Source organism: Eleutherodactylus coqui, chromosome 7, assembly GCF_035609145.1.
Source record: "Eleutherodactylus coqui strain aEleCoq1 chromosome 7, aEleCoq1.hap1, whole genome shotgun sequence".
Lineage (NCBI taxonomy): Eukaryota > Metazoa > Chordata > Amphibia > Anura > Eleutherodactylidae > Eleutherodactylus > Eleutherodactylus coqui.
Window position 1 is genome coordinate 82,579,351 of NC_089843.1, and position 19,495 is coordinate 82,598,845.

Sequence of the window (19,495 nt, forward strand, 5' to 3'; positions counted from 1 at the left end):
CCCCCAGCAGTACTAATGCCTCACCCCCCAACAGTTCCCCCAGCAGTCCTAAAGTCTTCCCCCCCAGCGATTTTCCCAGCAGTCAGAATGCCCCCCCCCCCAGCGATTTTCCCAGCAGTCAGAATGCCCCCCCTCCCCCCCCCCCCGCGATTTTCCCAGCAGTCAGAATGCCCCCCCCAGCGATTTTCCCAGCAGTCAGAATGCTCCCCCCCCAGCGATTTTCCCACCAGTCAGGATGCCCCCCCTCCCCCCCCAGCGATTTTCCCAGCAGTCAGAATGCTCCCCCCCAGCGATTTTCCCAGCAGTCAGAATGCTCCCCCCCCAGCGATTTTCCCAGCAGTCAGAATGCTCCCCCCCCAGCGATTTTCCCAGCAGACAGAATGCCCCCCCCTCCCCCCCAGCGATTTTCCCAGCAGACAGAATGCCCCCCCCTCCCCCCCAGCGATTTTCCCAGCAGTCACAATGCCCCCCTCCCCCCCAGCGATTTTCCCAGCAGTCACAATGCCCCCCCTCCCCCCCCAGCGATGTTCCCAGCAGTCACAATGCCCCCCCTCCCCCCCCAGCGATTTTCCCAGCAGTCACAATGCCCCCCCTCCCCCCCCAGCGATTTTCCCAGCAGTCACAATGCCCCCCCTCCCCCCCCAGCGATTTTCCCAGCAGTCAGAATGCCCCCCCCCCAGCGATTTTCCCAGCAGTCAGAATGCCCCCCCCCCCAGCGATTTTCCCAGCAGTCAGAATGCCTCCCCCCCCCCCCCAGCGATTCTCCCAGCTGTCAGAATGCCCGCCCCCTGCCCCACATACTTACCCCTCCTCCTCGCGGGAGCGCCGCTCCTCTCCTGCCTGATCCCAGGTGCATACTGAAGGCAGTGTGCTGCTGTTGGATGCCTTCTCCCCCTGCTCTTGCGGAACCAAAGTAGGAGACGTCGGGGGACGGGGGAGAAGGATCCTAGCTGCACACTGACTCAGTGTGCGCCGGGATCAGCACAGAAAGCAGCGCTGAGTGAATGTCAGCAGGGGAGCCGCGGCCCCTGCAGGCATTCACTAAGGTGGTGATGAGTGGCCGATGGCGACGCGTGCCAGCAGGGAGGGCTCTGCGTGCCGCCTCTGGCACGCGTGCCATAGGTTCGCCACCACTGGTCTAGGCAATGGACACTTTAGAGACCCAGAGGACCAGTTTGTTTTTCCTAAACTAAAAATATGGAACTCTCTGTTTACCTTGGACAACTGGTATCTCCCTAACCGCGACTCCATGAGAGCCTGTAAGAGCTTGCTACGGACACTTTCAAGCATCATGGAAGAAGCCGTTGTAGTGGGGGGAGACTTTAACTTTCCTTTAGACCCATCTTAAGCTTGCTAAGTTACTAGACATCACTTTCCATCTACCCAATTACACTCCCTTAAGCGCCCCCATGCACCACCACCTAGCTGATGTATGGCAGATCCTGCACCCTACAGTCAAAGATTATTCCTATTACTTCCCCGCTCGTCAGACATATAGCCACTTGGATTTTCTTCTGTTTAGCCACCACACCTACACCTGGGAACCCTCCTCAGAGTGGTTCTGCCTTGTGATGTGAACACGCTGCAGTAGTTTTCTCCCTGGAGTTACCAGACTCACCAGTTAGGCCGTTTTAGTGATAATCTTTTGAAAGACTTAATGTATTGAGGAATTTATTTCTACCCATTCTTCTGTCCCTACACCTCTTCCTATCCAATAGAAGGCCTTAAAATGTGTTCATCAAACATAGAACTAGAATGAAAAGGAAACTTGCCTTTAAAATTCACATGCACGTATTTTATCTGCGCATTTGGTCGCACAGAAAAAAATGTAACATGTTCTAATTAGTTGCACATTTATGTATCTAAAGTCCCCATAGAAGTCAATGGAGATGCACAAATGTGGGCACAATATGCTAGGAGATGCATGAAATGCGTAATTGTGCAGTAAAAATAACATCTGGAACTCATTAGACTAATTAGGCATTTCAATTTGTGTGTCTTTTGTGGGCACAAAAAAGTACAGTAAGATATGCTGATTCGTGCGCAAAAAAATCCTTCCAAGAAATGCGCAGCACTCAGCCATACGCAAATACGCTCCTATAAAGGGGGCCTTAAAGGCGTTGTGCAAAGTTATAAAGTTATTCCCCATCCACAGATTAATTTTATGAATGTGGGGATCTGATCTCTGGGACTCCCACTTATCCTTAGAATGGAGGGGGTTGATCAGTTCCTGAGTGAATGGAGCATAAGCTGCTATCTGCCCCTGTTCAGACGTGGCGGAATTGTCACAGATTTTCAGTGTGAATTCTGCACCAAAAATCCCGGACTATTTACAATGAAGAACATGTGCAAGGGATGTTCAAAATCTCTTTGCATGCAGCGGAAAAGCTCCAAGGCCTCCTGCACACAAGCGTGACGTAATCATGTAATTGCACTCTGAATGTTTCTGCATGGGGAATTATCCTTTTTGTGCTGCCGGACCCATTCACATCAGTGCCGGTTTTGAACCAGCTCAGCAGCCTATTTAGTCACTTCTGTTGTGATTAACACTGCAAAATTGCGCAGTTACGCACACCATTTCGTGCATAAGATAAACTCTTATTGAGCCTCGGGTATGCAAATGCGTAAAAAAATAGAGCATGTCATGTATTTTTTCACCCAACAGAAATTCAGGCATGAAAATGCTCAATGTGAGGGAACCCATTAATTAGCCAAAAAGAACTGTTTTATTCGCATGGGTAGTATCTTTGGATGTGCAACCGCAGCCAGTACCGAGAAAAGGGGCTCCAACATCTCAAAACACATAAACAGGCTAGTTTTAACAATAAACTGAGATCTTTTTCGCTAATATACCTTTCTCAACTAATTTTTTCACATAAAAAGGTTTCTCCCTTCCAGAAAATATATATAATTTTTTCCCCTTCACTCATTAAAACGAATGGAGCAATAGTGTGCTCATATGACCGACACTTCATTCATTCAGGAACACTTGAGTCCCTCATTCTTGTGATCAGTGGGCGCCCCAGTGGTCAGATCCCAACTGATCAGACACTCAACCCATATCCTGTGGAAGTTCTTTTCACGGGACAACCCTTTTAGGTTAGAATATGAAATATATAATTTTGACAAAATTAGAACCAGTAATTACTTTCAGCAGGGTTTGTAGTGGAAGGATGGCTCAAGGGGAAAAATGTTAATCTGGCCTCCATGTATTGTCATTCGTCCTCTGCCTATATACTGAACACATAATGAGCAGAGCAGGGCTGAGTGACTCAGAAATAGAACAGAGAATTGGAGGTTGAGCCATCTATAATCTCAAATATAATGATGACAGCACAGTGATGGCTCAAAGTACTAAAGTCCTGAAGCAACTCATCATGAAGGTCATAAAAGAGGAAAAACATATTGCTAAAATAAACTAGAAGCAAAAGCTGAGATGATTTCACATCGTCTGACCAATGAAACAGGATGTGAGAATGAATAAATATAAACTGGAGTGCATTTAATATTCCTCTGCTTATAGTGCAAAATACGTGTTATGTGGCAAAACAGCAGCCAGGGTAATAATGTAAAAAATAGCAGGTCTACAGAAATACCCGAAGTAATAGTATATGAAAAACCAAAAATGTTGAGTCTCTTCATTATAAAAGTGTGGGGTTAGAGCATGCTTAGTAGTTACTGATCATCCACTCAATTCTCTTCTTTCTCTTTTATTGAAATGTCACCTCTTAAAGAAATTATCTTTATCAATCCCAGAGGTAAATGTGGGAATAGCGCTCCAAACAAAGAATTAATCAAAGGCAATGTGTATTAAGAGAGACCCACCAATCACCAGATCCCTGAGCACGTCTTCATACACAGGGAGAGCATCCCCGGAAATCCCCAGAGTAAAGGATTACCATAGCCGTGTAGACAAAGAACATAAAACAAAGTAAGTGGAGAAGGGTTTATGGCAGGGTTTATGGCAGGCCCCCTTAAAATGATTTGTTTCTAGGATAGACTTAAAACTGTGGATATTGGGAATGAAGCTGATTATTTGGGGTAGTGCAGTCCAGAGAACTGGTGCAGCTCAGAAAAAAATCTTGTACACGGGAGTTCCAGATAAAATGAGTAACTTACTCTGAGGTCATACAAGTAGAGTGGTAGATTGAGATGTTGGAGGACATATAGGATGGTGCAGCACTGTGGAGAGCTTTATGGATGACAGTATAATAAATTGCGTTTTATAGTGGATAGGCAACCAGTACATTGACTGGCACAGGGTGAAGGCATCAGTGTAGTGGCTTGACAAAAAGATGAGCCTAGCTGATGCATTTAGAATAGATTGGAAGGGAAAATTTTAGTGAAAAGACTGATCTGTAGTGAGTTGCAGTAATTTTGTGTACCTGTTTACAATAGGTGGGGTTGGAACACGTAAACTCAATAATTTAGAGGGCTTTCCACAAACCTTTTAGCCATGTAACATAAATCTATACATTCACATAGTAAGAAAATTACACTATTCTTATTTAGGACTGGAGTTTGGAGCATGAATCAACCTGGTAGCAAACCAAGTTCACATAGAACATATATTATATAAGTCATACAAAACATCCTGACTCACAACTAATCACATCAGATTTTTATTGGCACAGTTTTTCTACCATCATTCCATCATTAGTGGTAGCTAAAAACATTCTAATTAGAGATGAGCGAGAGTACTCGCTAGGGGCAAATACTTGAGCGAGTATTGCCTTTTGCGAGTACCTGCCCGCTCGTCTCCAAAGGTTTGAGGTGCCGGTGGGGGTGAGTTGCGGGAGTAAGCAAGGGGTAGAGAGGGGGAGAGAGGGATCTCCCCGCTCTCCCTGCCCCCCGCCAGCACCCGAATGTTTTGAGACGAGCGGGCAGGTACTCGCAAAAGGCAATACTCGCTCGAGTAGTTTGCCTTAGCAATTTGCCTTTGCCTAATTCTAATCGATACAGTACTGGTTTAAAAAAAAATCTACACAATGAACTAGAGGAACATAGAAGCTTATTATTATAATAATACAAGCATCTATTTTAGGAGCTGAAAATGGGATATAAATGTGTTTACTGACGTCTTTGTGTTCTCTAAAATCCAAAATCCATTGTCCATTGTACAGTTTCAATGCAGAAATTATATACTGACAGTGTATTGAGGTGCCATACAAATGCAGATGAGTAACTGCATGCACACAAAACTATCAGGTTCCTCCGTAAATCACTAATTATTATGTAATGGATGTCCACAATGTAGGTTTAGCCTTGTGAAAATGTTTATGCTCTTTTAGGCACCTTTCACACACAATGGAATTAGTCCACGTGGACAATTCTGCGTCATAATGTTATTAATTCCGCACCTGTTAAAGTCGGCTTGTCTTTAATTCCAAGCCACAAGTTTAAATTCCATTACAGAAAAGTTTTCTGCTTCAGAATTAAGGACGTCTTGTGGAATTGTTGTGGCCGATTTCTAACAAACAGGAGATGTAGTTCTGCAATTATAGTCTGCGTAAAAAAAACACAAGAAATTCCACAGAACATTATGCAGAACGCATCCTGCAGTTAAAAATGCAACAAAATCCACACTAATTGACAAAATCCGTACCTACGTTGCGCCCTGCAGATAATTCCATCCCGTGTGAAAGGTCCCTTAACCCTTTCCAATCCACTGTCTGACGTCTGAAGACATTATGATTTAAAGCTGTACAGCTCCGATGTTGGAAGACGTCCGCCGGGGTTCTCTTACTGTATATTGCCAGCCGCTCTGCTGTCGGAGCCTATCCAACGTGTCACCTCATGCAGTACTGGCTTTAGCCAGCAGATAAAGCTGTTGTATAACTGCAGAAAAAGAGTAAGCCCCCAAGGAAAACCAAGATACAAATTGGATTGGAAAGGGTTAAGTGTTCACAAAAAGTTCAAAGCCTTCATTTTTTATTTTATCAGCTCTTTCCAACAGAAAATTATTAAAAAATCTGACACTGACGATAATAAAGTATTTCAATATTACCCCCACTGATCCTGAGAATGGACGTCCTGAAGGTCACCGCATGAATTGGGCATGCTCGTCTCTGCTTCATTAATTTTATTGGTAGGTTAAAGGGTGGGGCGATCTCCGGCATAAATGGAGTGACAGTGCACGTATGTGACTACCGCTGCATTCATGCAGACACATTTGTTACCCCCATTCTCAGGATTGGCGATGGTCCCAGTGGGCATATCCCACTCATCATAAAGATATCCCCTATCCTGTATATAGGGGATAACTTTCTATCTTGTCACAACGCCTTTCACATTCAGCCTCGTATTAAAACTGTCTTTCTTTTCCATAGAAACCAATCAGGGCTCAGCTTTCATTTCTGGTAAAATGAAAGCTGAGTTGTGACTGGTTGCTTCCGGCAACAAAGACAGTTTGTGTTTCAGACAGTTTTGATAAATTGCTTGAAATAAAAAAAAACAAAAAAAATATTTCTTGGCTAACTTCACACAGGCGAGCGCAATATTGGGCCAACAAGAAACTCTGCCCGATATTGTGCTCAGCAACGTACATTTTACCCATGGATGTGAGGCGATTTTCAGGGAAAAACGTCTGGTATCGCTTCTGTGAAATTCCGATCCTCTCATGTGGCTTTCATGTGTCATAAAAGATCGGAAGCGTTACTTATTGATTTCAATGGAAAATCTTGCATCAAACTCGAATGCACATCGCACTGCATGCGAGAGCTATGGATGTACTTAAGGTCCCATTGAAATCAACAGCCAATGCATTCCAAAGAACGTAAAAAATTTTTTACGTCGCAGCATCACTGTGAGGGTAAACGTCGCTCATATGTATGGCTCCATTCAAAAGAATGAAGTTCATATTTGCACAAGTTTCTCGCAACGCACAAAACTCACACAAGATTAGCGCCCGTGTGAAACCAGCCTTAGGGCTCTTTCACACGGCTCTAGGAGTTTTTACGTGCACCCATCGGCGCCGTAAAGACGCATGAAAGGGCTCACAAATTTAACGTTTGTGCACTCATTTAGACAGCATGGGCCCTGCCGCATATATGCTGAGGCTGCAATGCTGTTGCCTCCCTCTTGCCAGCTCACCTCCTCTTTCCTTCCCTATGGTGGTTTGCAATGGGAGTGGGTGGAATGGGGGCGAAGCTAATCACCAGCCTCTTGTCCTCAGCCAGCAATGGGAGGGGCGGTGCTTAGCTTCCCCGGCCCTTTCCCATTGCAAACAGCTAGAGGGGAGGAGAGAGTGGGGAGTGAATTTAGCAGTCACGCTGCTAAACTCCCTCCCACCTCCCTTCTCCGGCCACTGTCATTGGCTCCCATAGCAGCCCTTGCAGCAGCTGACGTATTCCGGCCCAAAAAATAGTTTAAGGACTATCTTTTCGACCTGGCGTGAAAGTGCCAGGCACTATATTGGCCCGGCCGGGCGCTTTTACACAGTGGGAATACGGCCATGTGATCTGATGCATTGGAATCCAATGCATCAGACCGTAGCGTATATCGGCTGGCCGTGAAAATGGCGGTCGATATACACTTGTGTGAAAGAGCCCTTTGTCATATTTTTACTAGCATTTATTGCAGAGTTCTTTTCTGCTATACGTAGATGAGATTTGTTAAGCCCTCATCCACATGCCTGGTACTCTAATTCGTTGCAGATTTTCTATCCGCATGGAAAATCTGCACCATTTCCAGCTTGCGTAGACATGACCTTAAAGTCCTTGTATTCTTTACCTTGCATTGACGTAAAAGAACAGATTAAAACTTCCCAACTATAGTCAAGAAAACGCCTTTGTCACAAACAAATTCCTACAAGATGCAACTAATTGCTTAGAACTAAGAGAAAATAAAGTGTCTTCCTTCTGAAAGACGGCTAAGAATCCAAGAATGGACTGCCGTATGTGGTAATCTAGAATTCAGTTAAGACATGAAAACTCAATTACTGCGTCAAAACATTTTATATGTTCAAAATGCAGTAATCTTGTAAACCGTATCTTAAAAGAGGAAGCTAATACTAGACCAGCACAAGGAATCTTAAGTGTATCTGCATAGCTGCTGGCTCAACAAAAGGTAGAAATTAATTGTTAGCCAGCCAATTACAGACAAATTCACCTTAAAAGAAATGCTGCTGCTTCTTGCTAAAATATCTGGCTTGTCATAAATGTTTGAAGGGCCTGAGGAAGAACAGCGTAGAAGCTTGTAGTCATCAAAACAGAATTTACTCTAATGATGTATCATTGCTTACAGACAGCAGAAACTGAAGTTTCCTCCAGAGCTGCCCCTTATATAGGAAGATTGTTAGAAATGGACTTTATGATCAATCTCACTTAAATGCTTTTCTCTCTGTCCACTGAGCTGCTCCACAGCTCTGGTCGATAGCTGTGGCCGTCTCCTGATTGGACGCTACAGCTGTCACTTAAAGCTGTGGAGCAGCTCAGTGGACATGGGTTGCATCTGGTATTGCAGCTCACCTTTATACAATTCAATGGTCTACAAAAGGGGCATAACTATAGAGGATGCAGGGGATGCGGTTGCACCCGGGCCCAGGAGCCTTAGGGGGCCCATAAGGCCTCTCTTCTCCATATAGGGAGCCCAGTACTATGAATAAAGCATTATAGTTGGGGGCCCCGTTCCAGGTTTTGCATTGGGGCCCAGGAGCTTCAAGTTATGCATCTGGTCTACAATGTAATACCATATGCAGCCCATAAACACAAGCGGCACTGATTTTGCTGGGCAAAAAATAAAAGTTCTGGTTTTTTTTAACCCTGAAAACCCCCTTTAGTGACTTTGAATCCTCATCACAGCCCAAAGATCCGCAATATATGAACGAAGTGTTTAGCAGATTCCAAACATGACTTGACCTGTGATTTTTGTGCATCATGAAACTTTACTCCCACATACGAGACCATGAATTCCTCCCATGATATGACATGATTCTTGGCATTTACATTGACTTCTTGTAGAATGTGACTCAAGAAAAGATGCACGTGAACTTTTTTAAAGCTGGTCTTTATGGTAATTTTATGTGCTGCGTTTATAACACTATCCAATTTCTGTGCAAATACCACTCTTCATATAAAAAGTGGTATTGCACATTTTTAGTCTGTGGGGGAGAAGAGGCATGAAAATGTGTGTCTGCATGCCTGCCATAAACGACCTTGGCTTCATGCATCTTGTACAGTAACAGTGACAACCACCAGTTTGTAGAAGGGGCACAGGGGGATATAGACTGGAGAAGATTGCAGCAATTAAAGGGATTTTCCAGGGAGAATACTATTGATGACCCATCCTCAGGATAGGTCATCAATACTTGATCACCCGGGGTCTGCTGCTTGGAACCCCGACCGATCAGCTGAGCGGGTGCATGCTGTGAGCGCCGCAAATACACAGATGTCGGAGTGGAAGCAGTGGAAGTCTCTGCTGCGACCTCTGTCTAGTGATCGGCGCTTGTAACTGCAGGCACAGCTCATGCTGATTTCAATGAGAGCCATGCCTGCAGTTACAAGTGCTGGCCACTATACAGAGGTCAGCACGGAGACTTCCGCTGCTTCCGCTCCGACCTATGTGGCGCTGACAGCATGTGCACACTCAGCTGATCGGTCAGGGTCCCGAGCAACGGACCCCAGCTGCTCAACTATTGACGACCTATCCTGATGATAGGTCATCAGTAGTATTCTCCCAGGAAAACCCCTTTAAGTCTGCCTAACTTGATGATCTTCCTCTATGCAGAAGTGTCTTGTGGAGCTACATGAATCATTCTACTCCTGGCTCTGTCTCCTTTCCTTTGATGTTCTGAGGACACTGTCAGCCCATCAGTGCTTCTGCAATATAGTTCCTTTATTTCTGTAACTATATTTATGTTAGGAATTTGGTTCAGGTATTGTATTTATGTACTGCGGTTGATTTGTGTTGCATTTATATTATGTGCTTAGTTCTGGCGCTATATTTATGTACTCTGCTTTATTTTGGCATTGTATTTGTGTGCTGAAGTTGGTCTGCGTTGTATTGATGTACCAAGCTTGTTTCTAGCATTGTTTTCAGGTTATCTGCTTGGTTGTGGTGCTGTATGTCTGTTATGAGCTTGGTTCTGGTCCTGTATTTCTGTTATGAGCTTGGTTCTGGTGCTGTATTTATGTTATAAGCTTGATTCTGATACAGTTTTTACTCACCAGCTGTCCTGGTATTTTTATGCTGCTATCTTGTTGCTTTCTACACAAGCATAATACAGACAGACTGAGTATCAGCGCAATATAAATTGTTCTTTCTTATGACGGGGAAGCACAAAATATATTCCACACAGGGTGCCATCTAACCTAAGACCGTGCCTGACATTGCTAATGGTCCCCTAAAAGTGATTTGCACACCATTCTTGGTGGTAATTCTTAATGCAGTTTTTGAGCCCAGGCCAGAAGTGGGTCCAGCAAGAACAGCAAGAAGAAGTCTTTCCTTTATGTTTCCCACATCTATTCAAGCCAGTTCTGGTTTTGGCTCTAGAAAACTATCCCAAAACCTGTGTGTGAAACCACCGAAAACATTGCATGTTTCAAACTTTCGTTCAGAAAATATTTATGAATTGCACTTCCAGCTAATATTCTCTTTTTCATATTTTAGGAATCCCGGTGGCCCTTTTTGTTTGGCGCTATCCTGGTTCCTGCAGTGATACAAGTTGCCATTTTACCATTTTTCCCAGAAAGTCCACGATATCTTTTACTAGAAAAGCAGGATACGAAGAAAGCTGAAAAAGGTATGTCATTATTGAGATCTCGTGCTAATGTGATGTGTCAGAGGCATGAAGATATCAGGATTCATCTACTCAGGCTGTCATGGCAACTGTTATAAGAAGTGACAAGTACATGTTATTTCTCACTTCACAATCACAACTGCACAAGTAAATTGTAGCATTTTAAGTAACTTTGTAAGCAACATGGCAATGAACTGCCCTCATCTAATAAACTGTGTATAGAGACATTCCCTGTTTGTATGTGAGATGATGTGGAATTAAAGGGGTCTTCCAGGAGTAAAACACAGATTTCCTAACTTCCGGTTAGTCAACCGATGTTGGATTGATTGGGGTCTGACAACTAACTCTTGTATAGAGCTGTGCTGTAGTACTAGGCATAGCCCCACAAACAGAGGATGATTGGCGAGGGTCCTTGGTATCTAACCCCACTTATAGGCCATCAGTGTTTTTTTCCCACACAACCCTTATTTTAAAGGGAGTGTAACATCAGAAAAGTACATATTTTTTTTAAAATTAGTCTTTATTTCTAATTGTATGTTTATCGGATTTAAGGCTTATGCATATTACACATGCAAAATTTCCACATGCAATAGCAATGAATAGAACCCATTGCTTTCAGTCGCCAAAAAAAAAATGCACAGCAAGTCCTCTTTTCCTGCATATTGAGCACGAAAATAGCACATCTAAAACTAATTAAACTTTATGTCCCATTTAAATCAATGGAAGCATGCATGTGTGTTCTTTTCAAAATCACAGAAGGGGAATATTCAAACAGACCAAAAAGTCACAGAAAGCGGCCATTTACTTCCTGATCAACTGATGCAAGAGGGCAGGCGTATGAACCATGTAACCCCGAACATGGAGACAGCCAGAATGCTAAATGGAGGAGCAGCTTACACATGTGCTGGACACTAATGACTCTGCCACTCACTAGCCCTCCTTATACTGAGGGGGGTGGCTGATTAGTGTTGAAGAAGAGTAGATACCAGGTGTCAGGCCACAATATACATGTAGTGCACCATGCAGGCTTACAACCTATTAATGACGCCATTATAAGGAGGGATTGTGAGTGGCTGACTGATCAGAGTCCAGCACATGTGTAAGCTGCTCCTCCATTTAGCATTCTAGCTGTCTTAATATTGTGGGTTACATGGTTTATACGCTTGCCATCTTGCATCAGTTTATCAGGAAGTATATGGCCGGTTCTGTGACTTTTTTTCTCAGCTTGAATTCTGTAATTTTAATTAATCTTTGGGTAGGGACCCACAAAATGCGATGACCCTTGAAGTGGGCTGAGGGCTCACGTATTTTGGCCAAGATATCAGCTAATACCTCATGCTTATCAGTATTTATCAATGCCTTGCAGTGCGGCTTTAAATGCTGGGGGAGCCCAGGCTGCCAATGCTGGTGGGATTCACCTATGAGGTGCAGGGCAACCCGCTGGATTTAAAAATGGCGTCATTAATATATTGTAAGCCTGCATGGTGCACTACACGTATCATGTAGCGATGATTGTCATCGCTCATCTTTTGGGCTGCTAAAAGATGAGCGATGACGATCATTGCTCATCGTGCAGTTCAAACAGCCGCCGTTCCATACCGAACGGCGCCTGTGCTTTGTGAATGGAGAGGGGCGGGGGAGCGAGAGGAGAGAAATCTCCTGTACTGCCCCGCCCCCCTGCTGGCCGCTCTGTGTGTGAGCCAGTTGTGCTAGTTCCACGGGAGCGCAGGGATACAGGGGCGAGTGTTGGGCATCGTTTGCCCGACACTCGTCCAATGTAAATGGGCCTTAAGCTGCGCCTCTGTTTAGCATTCTGTCTGTATGCATGTTGGGGGTTACATGGTTTATATGCCTGCCCTCTTGCATCAGTTTATGAGGACGTATATGGACACTTTCTGTGACTTTTGTATTCTTTTCAACTTGCAAATATGTAGGGCAATGAGCGTGCAAAAAATACAGTAAAGTATGCACACGTGTGCAAAAACACAATGCCAATTATGCAAATAAGCAGCTCAAATAAAAAGTGCAAATGCATGCATAAATGCACTCTTGCCTATCTAAGGCCGGATTCACATGACCAAGAAACTCGCATTAGATTTGTGTGTTGCAAATATGAACCCCATTCTTTTCAATGGAGTCATATATATGAGTGATGTTTTTCCTCACCGCATTGCGGAACACTTGCTGCTCCTCTAACGTGCCTGAAAGCTGCGCCAGGGCATCGCTACTTTACAGAACTGATGGGAGGCGTTTTGACAGAAACGCATTGACGTGAATATGCACATTGGCGAGCACTTACAGGTGTGTAGGTTGCCGTATACTCAGATTTTATTCTTTTTTGGTTGTTCCTCCTTTAAATTTATTTTTCATTGGATTATCTCTGGATCAAAAATCTTAAAATATTGCATTTTTTACACTGAACATTGGAATAGACAAAAGAAGTTGATATTTTGCGTTTTTCCTGCAGATCACTAGTCTGCCATCCTGTACAGACTAGGACAAAATCAGCAGAGGCTGCGGGTTGTATTGACAGCTATTTTGTACTGCTGGGTGCCTAGCATGACTATTTTCCACTGTAGATTTTTAAAAATTCTTTTAGTTTGCTTTTTGAATTACATGACATAAAAAGATGATATGATTGACAAGGGTACGAGAAAATAACTATATAGATCAATAATTCAGTCCAATTTCCATATATTAAAGTCCGCTTTAAATATTTTTGTAAATCATCAAAAGTTCAAGGGGGTTGTCCCAGTTATGGTTTATCTGTAAAACTCCATCTGTATGCACTAAATTAACAAATAGTGATATACTCACCTCTCCCCGCTCCCACTGTCTCCTGCTGTGCTGCTCCAAGTCTCCCCTCTTATATCACATTTACGAGGAGGGAAGAAGTGAGTATATCGCTATATGTGAGATTAGTGCATGCATAAGGAGTTCTACAGATAAGCCATAACTCAGATAACCCCTTTAAAGGGGTTTTGTAATTAAAAAAAATAAATAAATAAAATCAATACTTACCTATTCTTCCCCAGGCAGTCTTCTTAATGCATCTTCTCCTCGCTGATCTTTTCCAGTCCCCCCAGGTCACCTCACTACAAGCTGGCCGAATCCTCTTCTTCTTGATGTGGAGCGTCAATTCTCTGCATTCTTCTTGCGGCAGGTCAGTGTAGGTTACGTCACTAGTGATATAACGTTCACTGCCTAGGAAGGAATACCGATCTACTGACGAGACTGCGCGCTGTCTCCCTGCAAGTGTTCATTTACTATTGTAGAGAGACAGCGCACATGCGCAGTCTCGGTAATAGCTCGGCACTCCCCGCTAGGCTGTGAACACTACGTCACTAATAACGTAGCATACAGTCCCCTACAGGAAGGAGACTGCAGAGAATGGACCCTTCGTCACCAAAGGAAGAAGAATTGTCCAGCTGGAGGTGAGGCAACCCAGGGGACTGCAGGAGACAGGAGAAGATCGTCGGGGAGAAGATGCAGTAGGAAGACTGACGGGAGGAATAGGTAAGCATAGAATTTTTGTTTTCTAATGACAGAACCCCTTTAACCAGAATATACAGTTAATCATTTAAACAATTCCAAATATACCTCCTTTCCCATCTCCCTATGGACCACAGACTATAGGTTTATTCACTTATATTAAATTCCATCTGATCAATCTATTTGTAATTTCCCCTATACATTGTGTAAGGTTAGGTACCAAGTGGTAGTTTTCAAAGAAGATACACACTTCTTGATTTCTGATATAGATAGGAATTCCTCTATAAAGATCCGCCACTTCATAAACAAATTTGTAATTTGTGTTCCTCTGTGAAATTCCATCTCTGATTCTTCCATGTCTAGAACGTGTTTAACTTGTAGAATCACCTCTGATACCAATGCAGATTTGTTTTGGTAAAACCCCATTTACTTCCATTGTGCTATACATTGCTGAGGAATTTTAGCTCACATTTTGCAGCAAAACTTCCAAGATAACCCCTTCACTCCTATTGAGTTATACAGCAAGATAGCAACTTATAATCTGATGTACTACTGCGTTCCAGATGGTAAATGGGAATAGAGGTTATTGTCTGTCTCTGAACTTCAAGGTTTATTGAGTAAATTCAGATCTGTGATTATACAGAGCAGGTTATTCCGTATAGTTTTTGTTCCCTGGCAATAGCCTGATGATAATCTGGTCAGCGTCTTTTCTTTTCTTATATGGAACAGTAGAACTTCTTATCTCACCAAGATAATTCTTGTACTAATTCACATATTATACACAGTTAATGGCTTTTGTATTAATTCTGCACTTACATAGTTTATCTGATGGTTTTTCTTTTTCTGCTGGGTGCTTTGGTATTGCCTCATTTCTCCTCAGAGAGACAAATGGTTAATTGTATGCATAGTTTGTGTATGCTATTGTGGGGAAGGAAAGGAGATACATTGGGAAATGTCCCTGCAGCTCACGATTTTGTGGTATAGTATACATCTGTATGTACCAGAGCAGCGTCCAAGAAGCAGGCCCCAGCCTAGGGGACAGCGGGGGTAGAGCAGTTCACTTGTCACGGTGGCTCCCACCCGGAGGGCAACCAGGGACATGTCCAAGGGGAGCGGGCAGTCTATATAAAATAGGGAAACCCACGAGTGGATTACCTTAGTCCTTTTTGTCACGGGTGACACCACCATTCCTTCCTTCACGGTGATCTCTTCAGGAAGCAAATAAGAGCACACACAAGGAGTAGAATTTAAAGGGCAAACCGGGAATTGTCGGTGAAGCCGTTTACTGGGAAACTTGAATAAATAATCCACAACAGTCCTCTTTACATCCACCGGCAATACAATGAGGGGATCAGAACACGTGAAGCGACAGGGAGGAAAACACGGGGGACAGGGTGACTTACACAGGCCTAGTTATCTGTGATTCCCTGATCCCGGACGCTATTACTTGAAGAACTCCAGCCACACTCTAACAGTCCACTCTCACGGATCTCTACAACCGTTCACCTCACTTCACACGGTGGGAACTCCACTTGTACTTGTACACTCCACAGAACAGTGGGAATAGGAAGGGGGTTTGAGGCATTAAAGCGGTATCCGTTTAGCTTCTTGCATCTCTTGTACTCTTGTGCCTGAGTATGGGCCTCAACTCTCACTCAGTTTTCTTCTGTCTCTCCAAAGAAAGTAGCCAAAAAGCCCCTCTCACACACCTTGCACCCACATATTTACAACAAGGTCACATGACATACAAATAGATGCTTTTCCAAACATAACCCAGACAGTAACCCATTCAGTGCTGCAAAGGTGCAATACACATCATATTCATACACATAGAAGACAATGGAAATACACAGAAATACAAGACTACATAGACCTTCCAGAACATGTGCACATCAACTTCTGTACACTATACCGGTGTTGTGTCTTCTTCCAGAAGAGTGTTACCCTTAAATTCAACTATGTGATGATAATATGTGAAGATCTATAAATTTGTTGATCTAGAATGTTAGAAGAAAGTCTTTGACCATATTAAAAAATGAATCCACCCCTGATTGGACTATGAAAAATTCACATGACCACTGATACTTTTTAATATCCACATACAAGACGGAGTGGACAAGAGTATCATGCGGCTTTCTCTGCACATTCCTGAGGAGTAAACTTAATGGTACATAAAGATATACAATTCCTGCATAATCATTCTAGAGTGGATGGAGACAAGTGATTTGTAGCAGTCTACTGCACATTTATACTTTACGGAGTCATCTATATTCTATCATCTTGAGTGTTGTTTTGAACCAGGAACTGGAATTTGCTGCATATGATCCAAGTGCCCCATTAATATTTATGGGTGACTTTAATAATAATGTAAACCCAGATCTGGGTAAATTCCCAGTAAGGCCATTCCGACCCCTATCAGAGAGCCGAGTCTAGAGGATGCACGATGAAGCAAATACCCTGGATTACAATGCTATTTATATTCATCTACCATGTATACTTCTCTATCCTGTAAAGATTGGGCATCATGTAATTACTCTATGCTGCTCTGTATATCTCAGATGGAATATACGCCCCAGTCGCTGTCATATCACTTCACTGTTATGTCTGAGGTCAGGCACCTAGAGCACCTTGTCAGGATCGGACATAATAGTTGTTCAGAAGGATTGATATAAACACTATTAGAAAGTTCAAAAAACAAAACTATCAATAGAAAAACTAAATAATAGGGAAAGGGAAATCTCACTCTATCACATTGATTTGGGAAAACCCTTCCTAATAGCGAGGCAAATGTCCTGACAACGTCGGACCCATATCTGTAACCTGGGGGCTACCTAGACTGTTAATAGCCTGTTAGTGCAAGGTTGGGCCTTTAACCTTCTGAATACAATTCCTTGCCCAGCCTGTTCTTGGTTCTTCCTAATTTTTATTTATTAGGAGGAAAGTAAACCAGCAGCAGGCATGTCAGCTCACCTGGATTTCCCTGTTCTCATATGGCAATACCAAGCTTAATGACACCATTTTTTTTTTTTTATTGATGGCCGTCTTACTATACATTTACTGACTGCAGTGCTGGTGCAGGTATCAAGTGTGCAGTCAGTGAAAGTGCCGACTGAGCTCTTCCCCCTACTCCTCTGTATGCACAAAAGGGACCAGCACATTCAGCCACAAAGCACAGCCAGGGACAGAGCAATGCTCTGTTGTATGACCCATGCCACCCCAACGCACAACTCTGGAACCACAACTTACTGTATCTCTCCTGTGGGAACATCATTACCATTGCAGTAGTTTGACATCCCCCTCCTCATAGTGGCAGTCAACCAGTGGTGACCTGGGAGGAAGCTGAGTGATATTGGACAGATAAGAAGACTTAGGCAGGGCTGAGACTATGTATGGGTCCTATGCAGGACATCTGGTGGCACTAGTGTCAGGCCTGGGTTATATATAGCCATGGGAGAGAGAGAGTGAGACCAGAGTAGCCAGCACCTTCGCCTGCCAATACAAGACTTGGACCCAGAAGCCATATCTTTCTCTCTCTACTGTAGGTGGTACTGTAACTGTCTTTATCTTCAGGGAGGCATACCATATCCCCTAAACCAATCTCCTCTGAACTCCACCTGATAACATGCTCCCTGTCCTACTGACTGCAATCCCTGCTAGCCGTAATCAACCAGCATCTGCAGTCATACCGATTCCGCCACTATATGACCTGACCATTGTCTGTGTGTATAGCATCCTTCACTCTCCACCTCGCCATACCATGCACATCTCCAGCCCCTTTACCTTCTGTATCACCCTACTATTTGTATTATGTAAGTTCGTTGAAGTAGGACGCTCACCCCTACTGTTTCCATCAATTGATTACTTCATGTAACCGTGGTCCTGTATTGTAAGCACTGCGGAATATGGTGGCACTATATAAATAAAGATGATTATTATTATTATTTTGGTGGACTGTGGTTGGGACTATTTTGGCTACTTTAGCTCTTATTATGAGTCCAGATTTATTATAGGGTAATATGGTTAGCTTTGTTATTGGAGTTATTGTTGCTGCCTATTATGAGAGTGTCACGACTGGAGTCCGGGCAGGTGGAAGTCCCTACCTACTTGCCCCCCTAGGCTAGGCCCTAGGGCGACGACTGGGTGACAGTCCCTAGGCTCACTAGGGATGCGGGGCAGGAGTCAGACTCACAGACAAATACAGGAAAACAAACACAAAAGCAGGTCAGGCAATCCAGGTTGGAAACAGGAGAGAACGCGGTACAAGGGGTCAGGCGAAGTCGAAGTCAGGTCCAAAGCAAGAGAGTCAAAACAGGGCATCAATTCAGATTAACACGGGTGTAGCTGGAGACCAAACATACACTGGCAAGGTCAGAAGGAAACTGAGTAGTTTAAATGCTGTCAGAACTCCTGCCCCAGCAGCTGATTGGGGTAAGGAGCCTGACAGCAGCAAGACCCAATCACAGGACGCTGGGAGAACCAGCTCCTGGCGCCTGCTAGAGACAGAGCAAGCACGCCTGGGTGTCATGGCAGTGGGAATGCGGGACCGCACCCGCCGCATCCTCAGCAACCTGGATACCTAGGCACCCGTTTCCTGAGTACAGGAGCGCACGCCCAGAGCTGGCGTCCAGTGGAGGTCACAAAGACTGGGGCTCCCATGCGCCGCACCCCACAGCCCGGGTGATAAGACCGGTGGTGCGGGCACGGAGATCCTGAGAGCCACCAGTCCTGACAGAAAGTACTATGGCTGGGTCTATTTTGCAGGTACAGTGACTATGATTGTTATAGGGATTAAAGTGGGTATTGTGGTTAAAGTAGTCTTGAGGTTACCATTTTTGAACTAGTGTTAAATGTATAGGGTAGTCCAAAGGTATGGTCACACCTGAATAAATGGAAAATGGTGGTTGAGAGTGCTATCCTGTGTGGCATATTGCTGAGGCCTCATTCACACGAGCGCTGTTTTCACGCATTAGACGGACATGAAAAGATCCCTGCTATACTGCACTAAAGATCGTGTGAACGGGTGATTTCCAGCTATTAGCCTGTTCACACAATCGGAGGTGCGTGTTGTGTGTTATCCAGTTCCCATAGGAGTTTATGGAAAGCACACACCAAAGATAGGTCAGGTCCTATCTTTTCTCGCATCACGGATCTTTGATGCAAGTTTGCAGTCCATTTCCTAACTTTGATTGGTGCGAGCTTTTTGCATGTCTAAAACTCCTATGTGTGAACGCTTCTATAGGAAACCATTGATTCTATTTAGACACG

At 44.0% G+C, this 19,495-nt stretch overlaps 1 protein-coding gene across 3 annotated transcripts in view; it reads left to right on the top strand.

Moving 5' to 3' along the window:
• The window catches only part of SLC2A9 (solute carrier family 2 member 9), a 293,866-nt gene that overhangs the window by 116,208 nt on the left and 158,163 nt on the right, over positions 1–19,495 (top strand). For all 3 annotated transcript variants that reach the window (XM_066573278.1, XM_066573277.1, XM_066573279.1), the window contains one exon: positions 10,609–10,741. In XM_066573278.1, the coding sequence (XP_066429375.1) occupies positions 10,609–10,741 (133 nt within the window). The remainder of the gene's footprint in view (positions 1–10,608; positions 10,742–19,495) is intronic.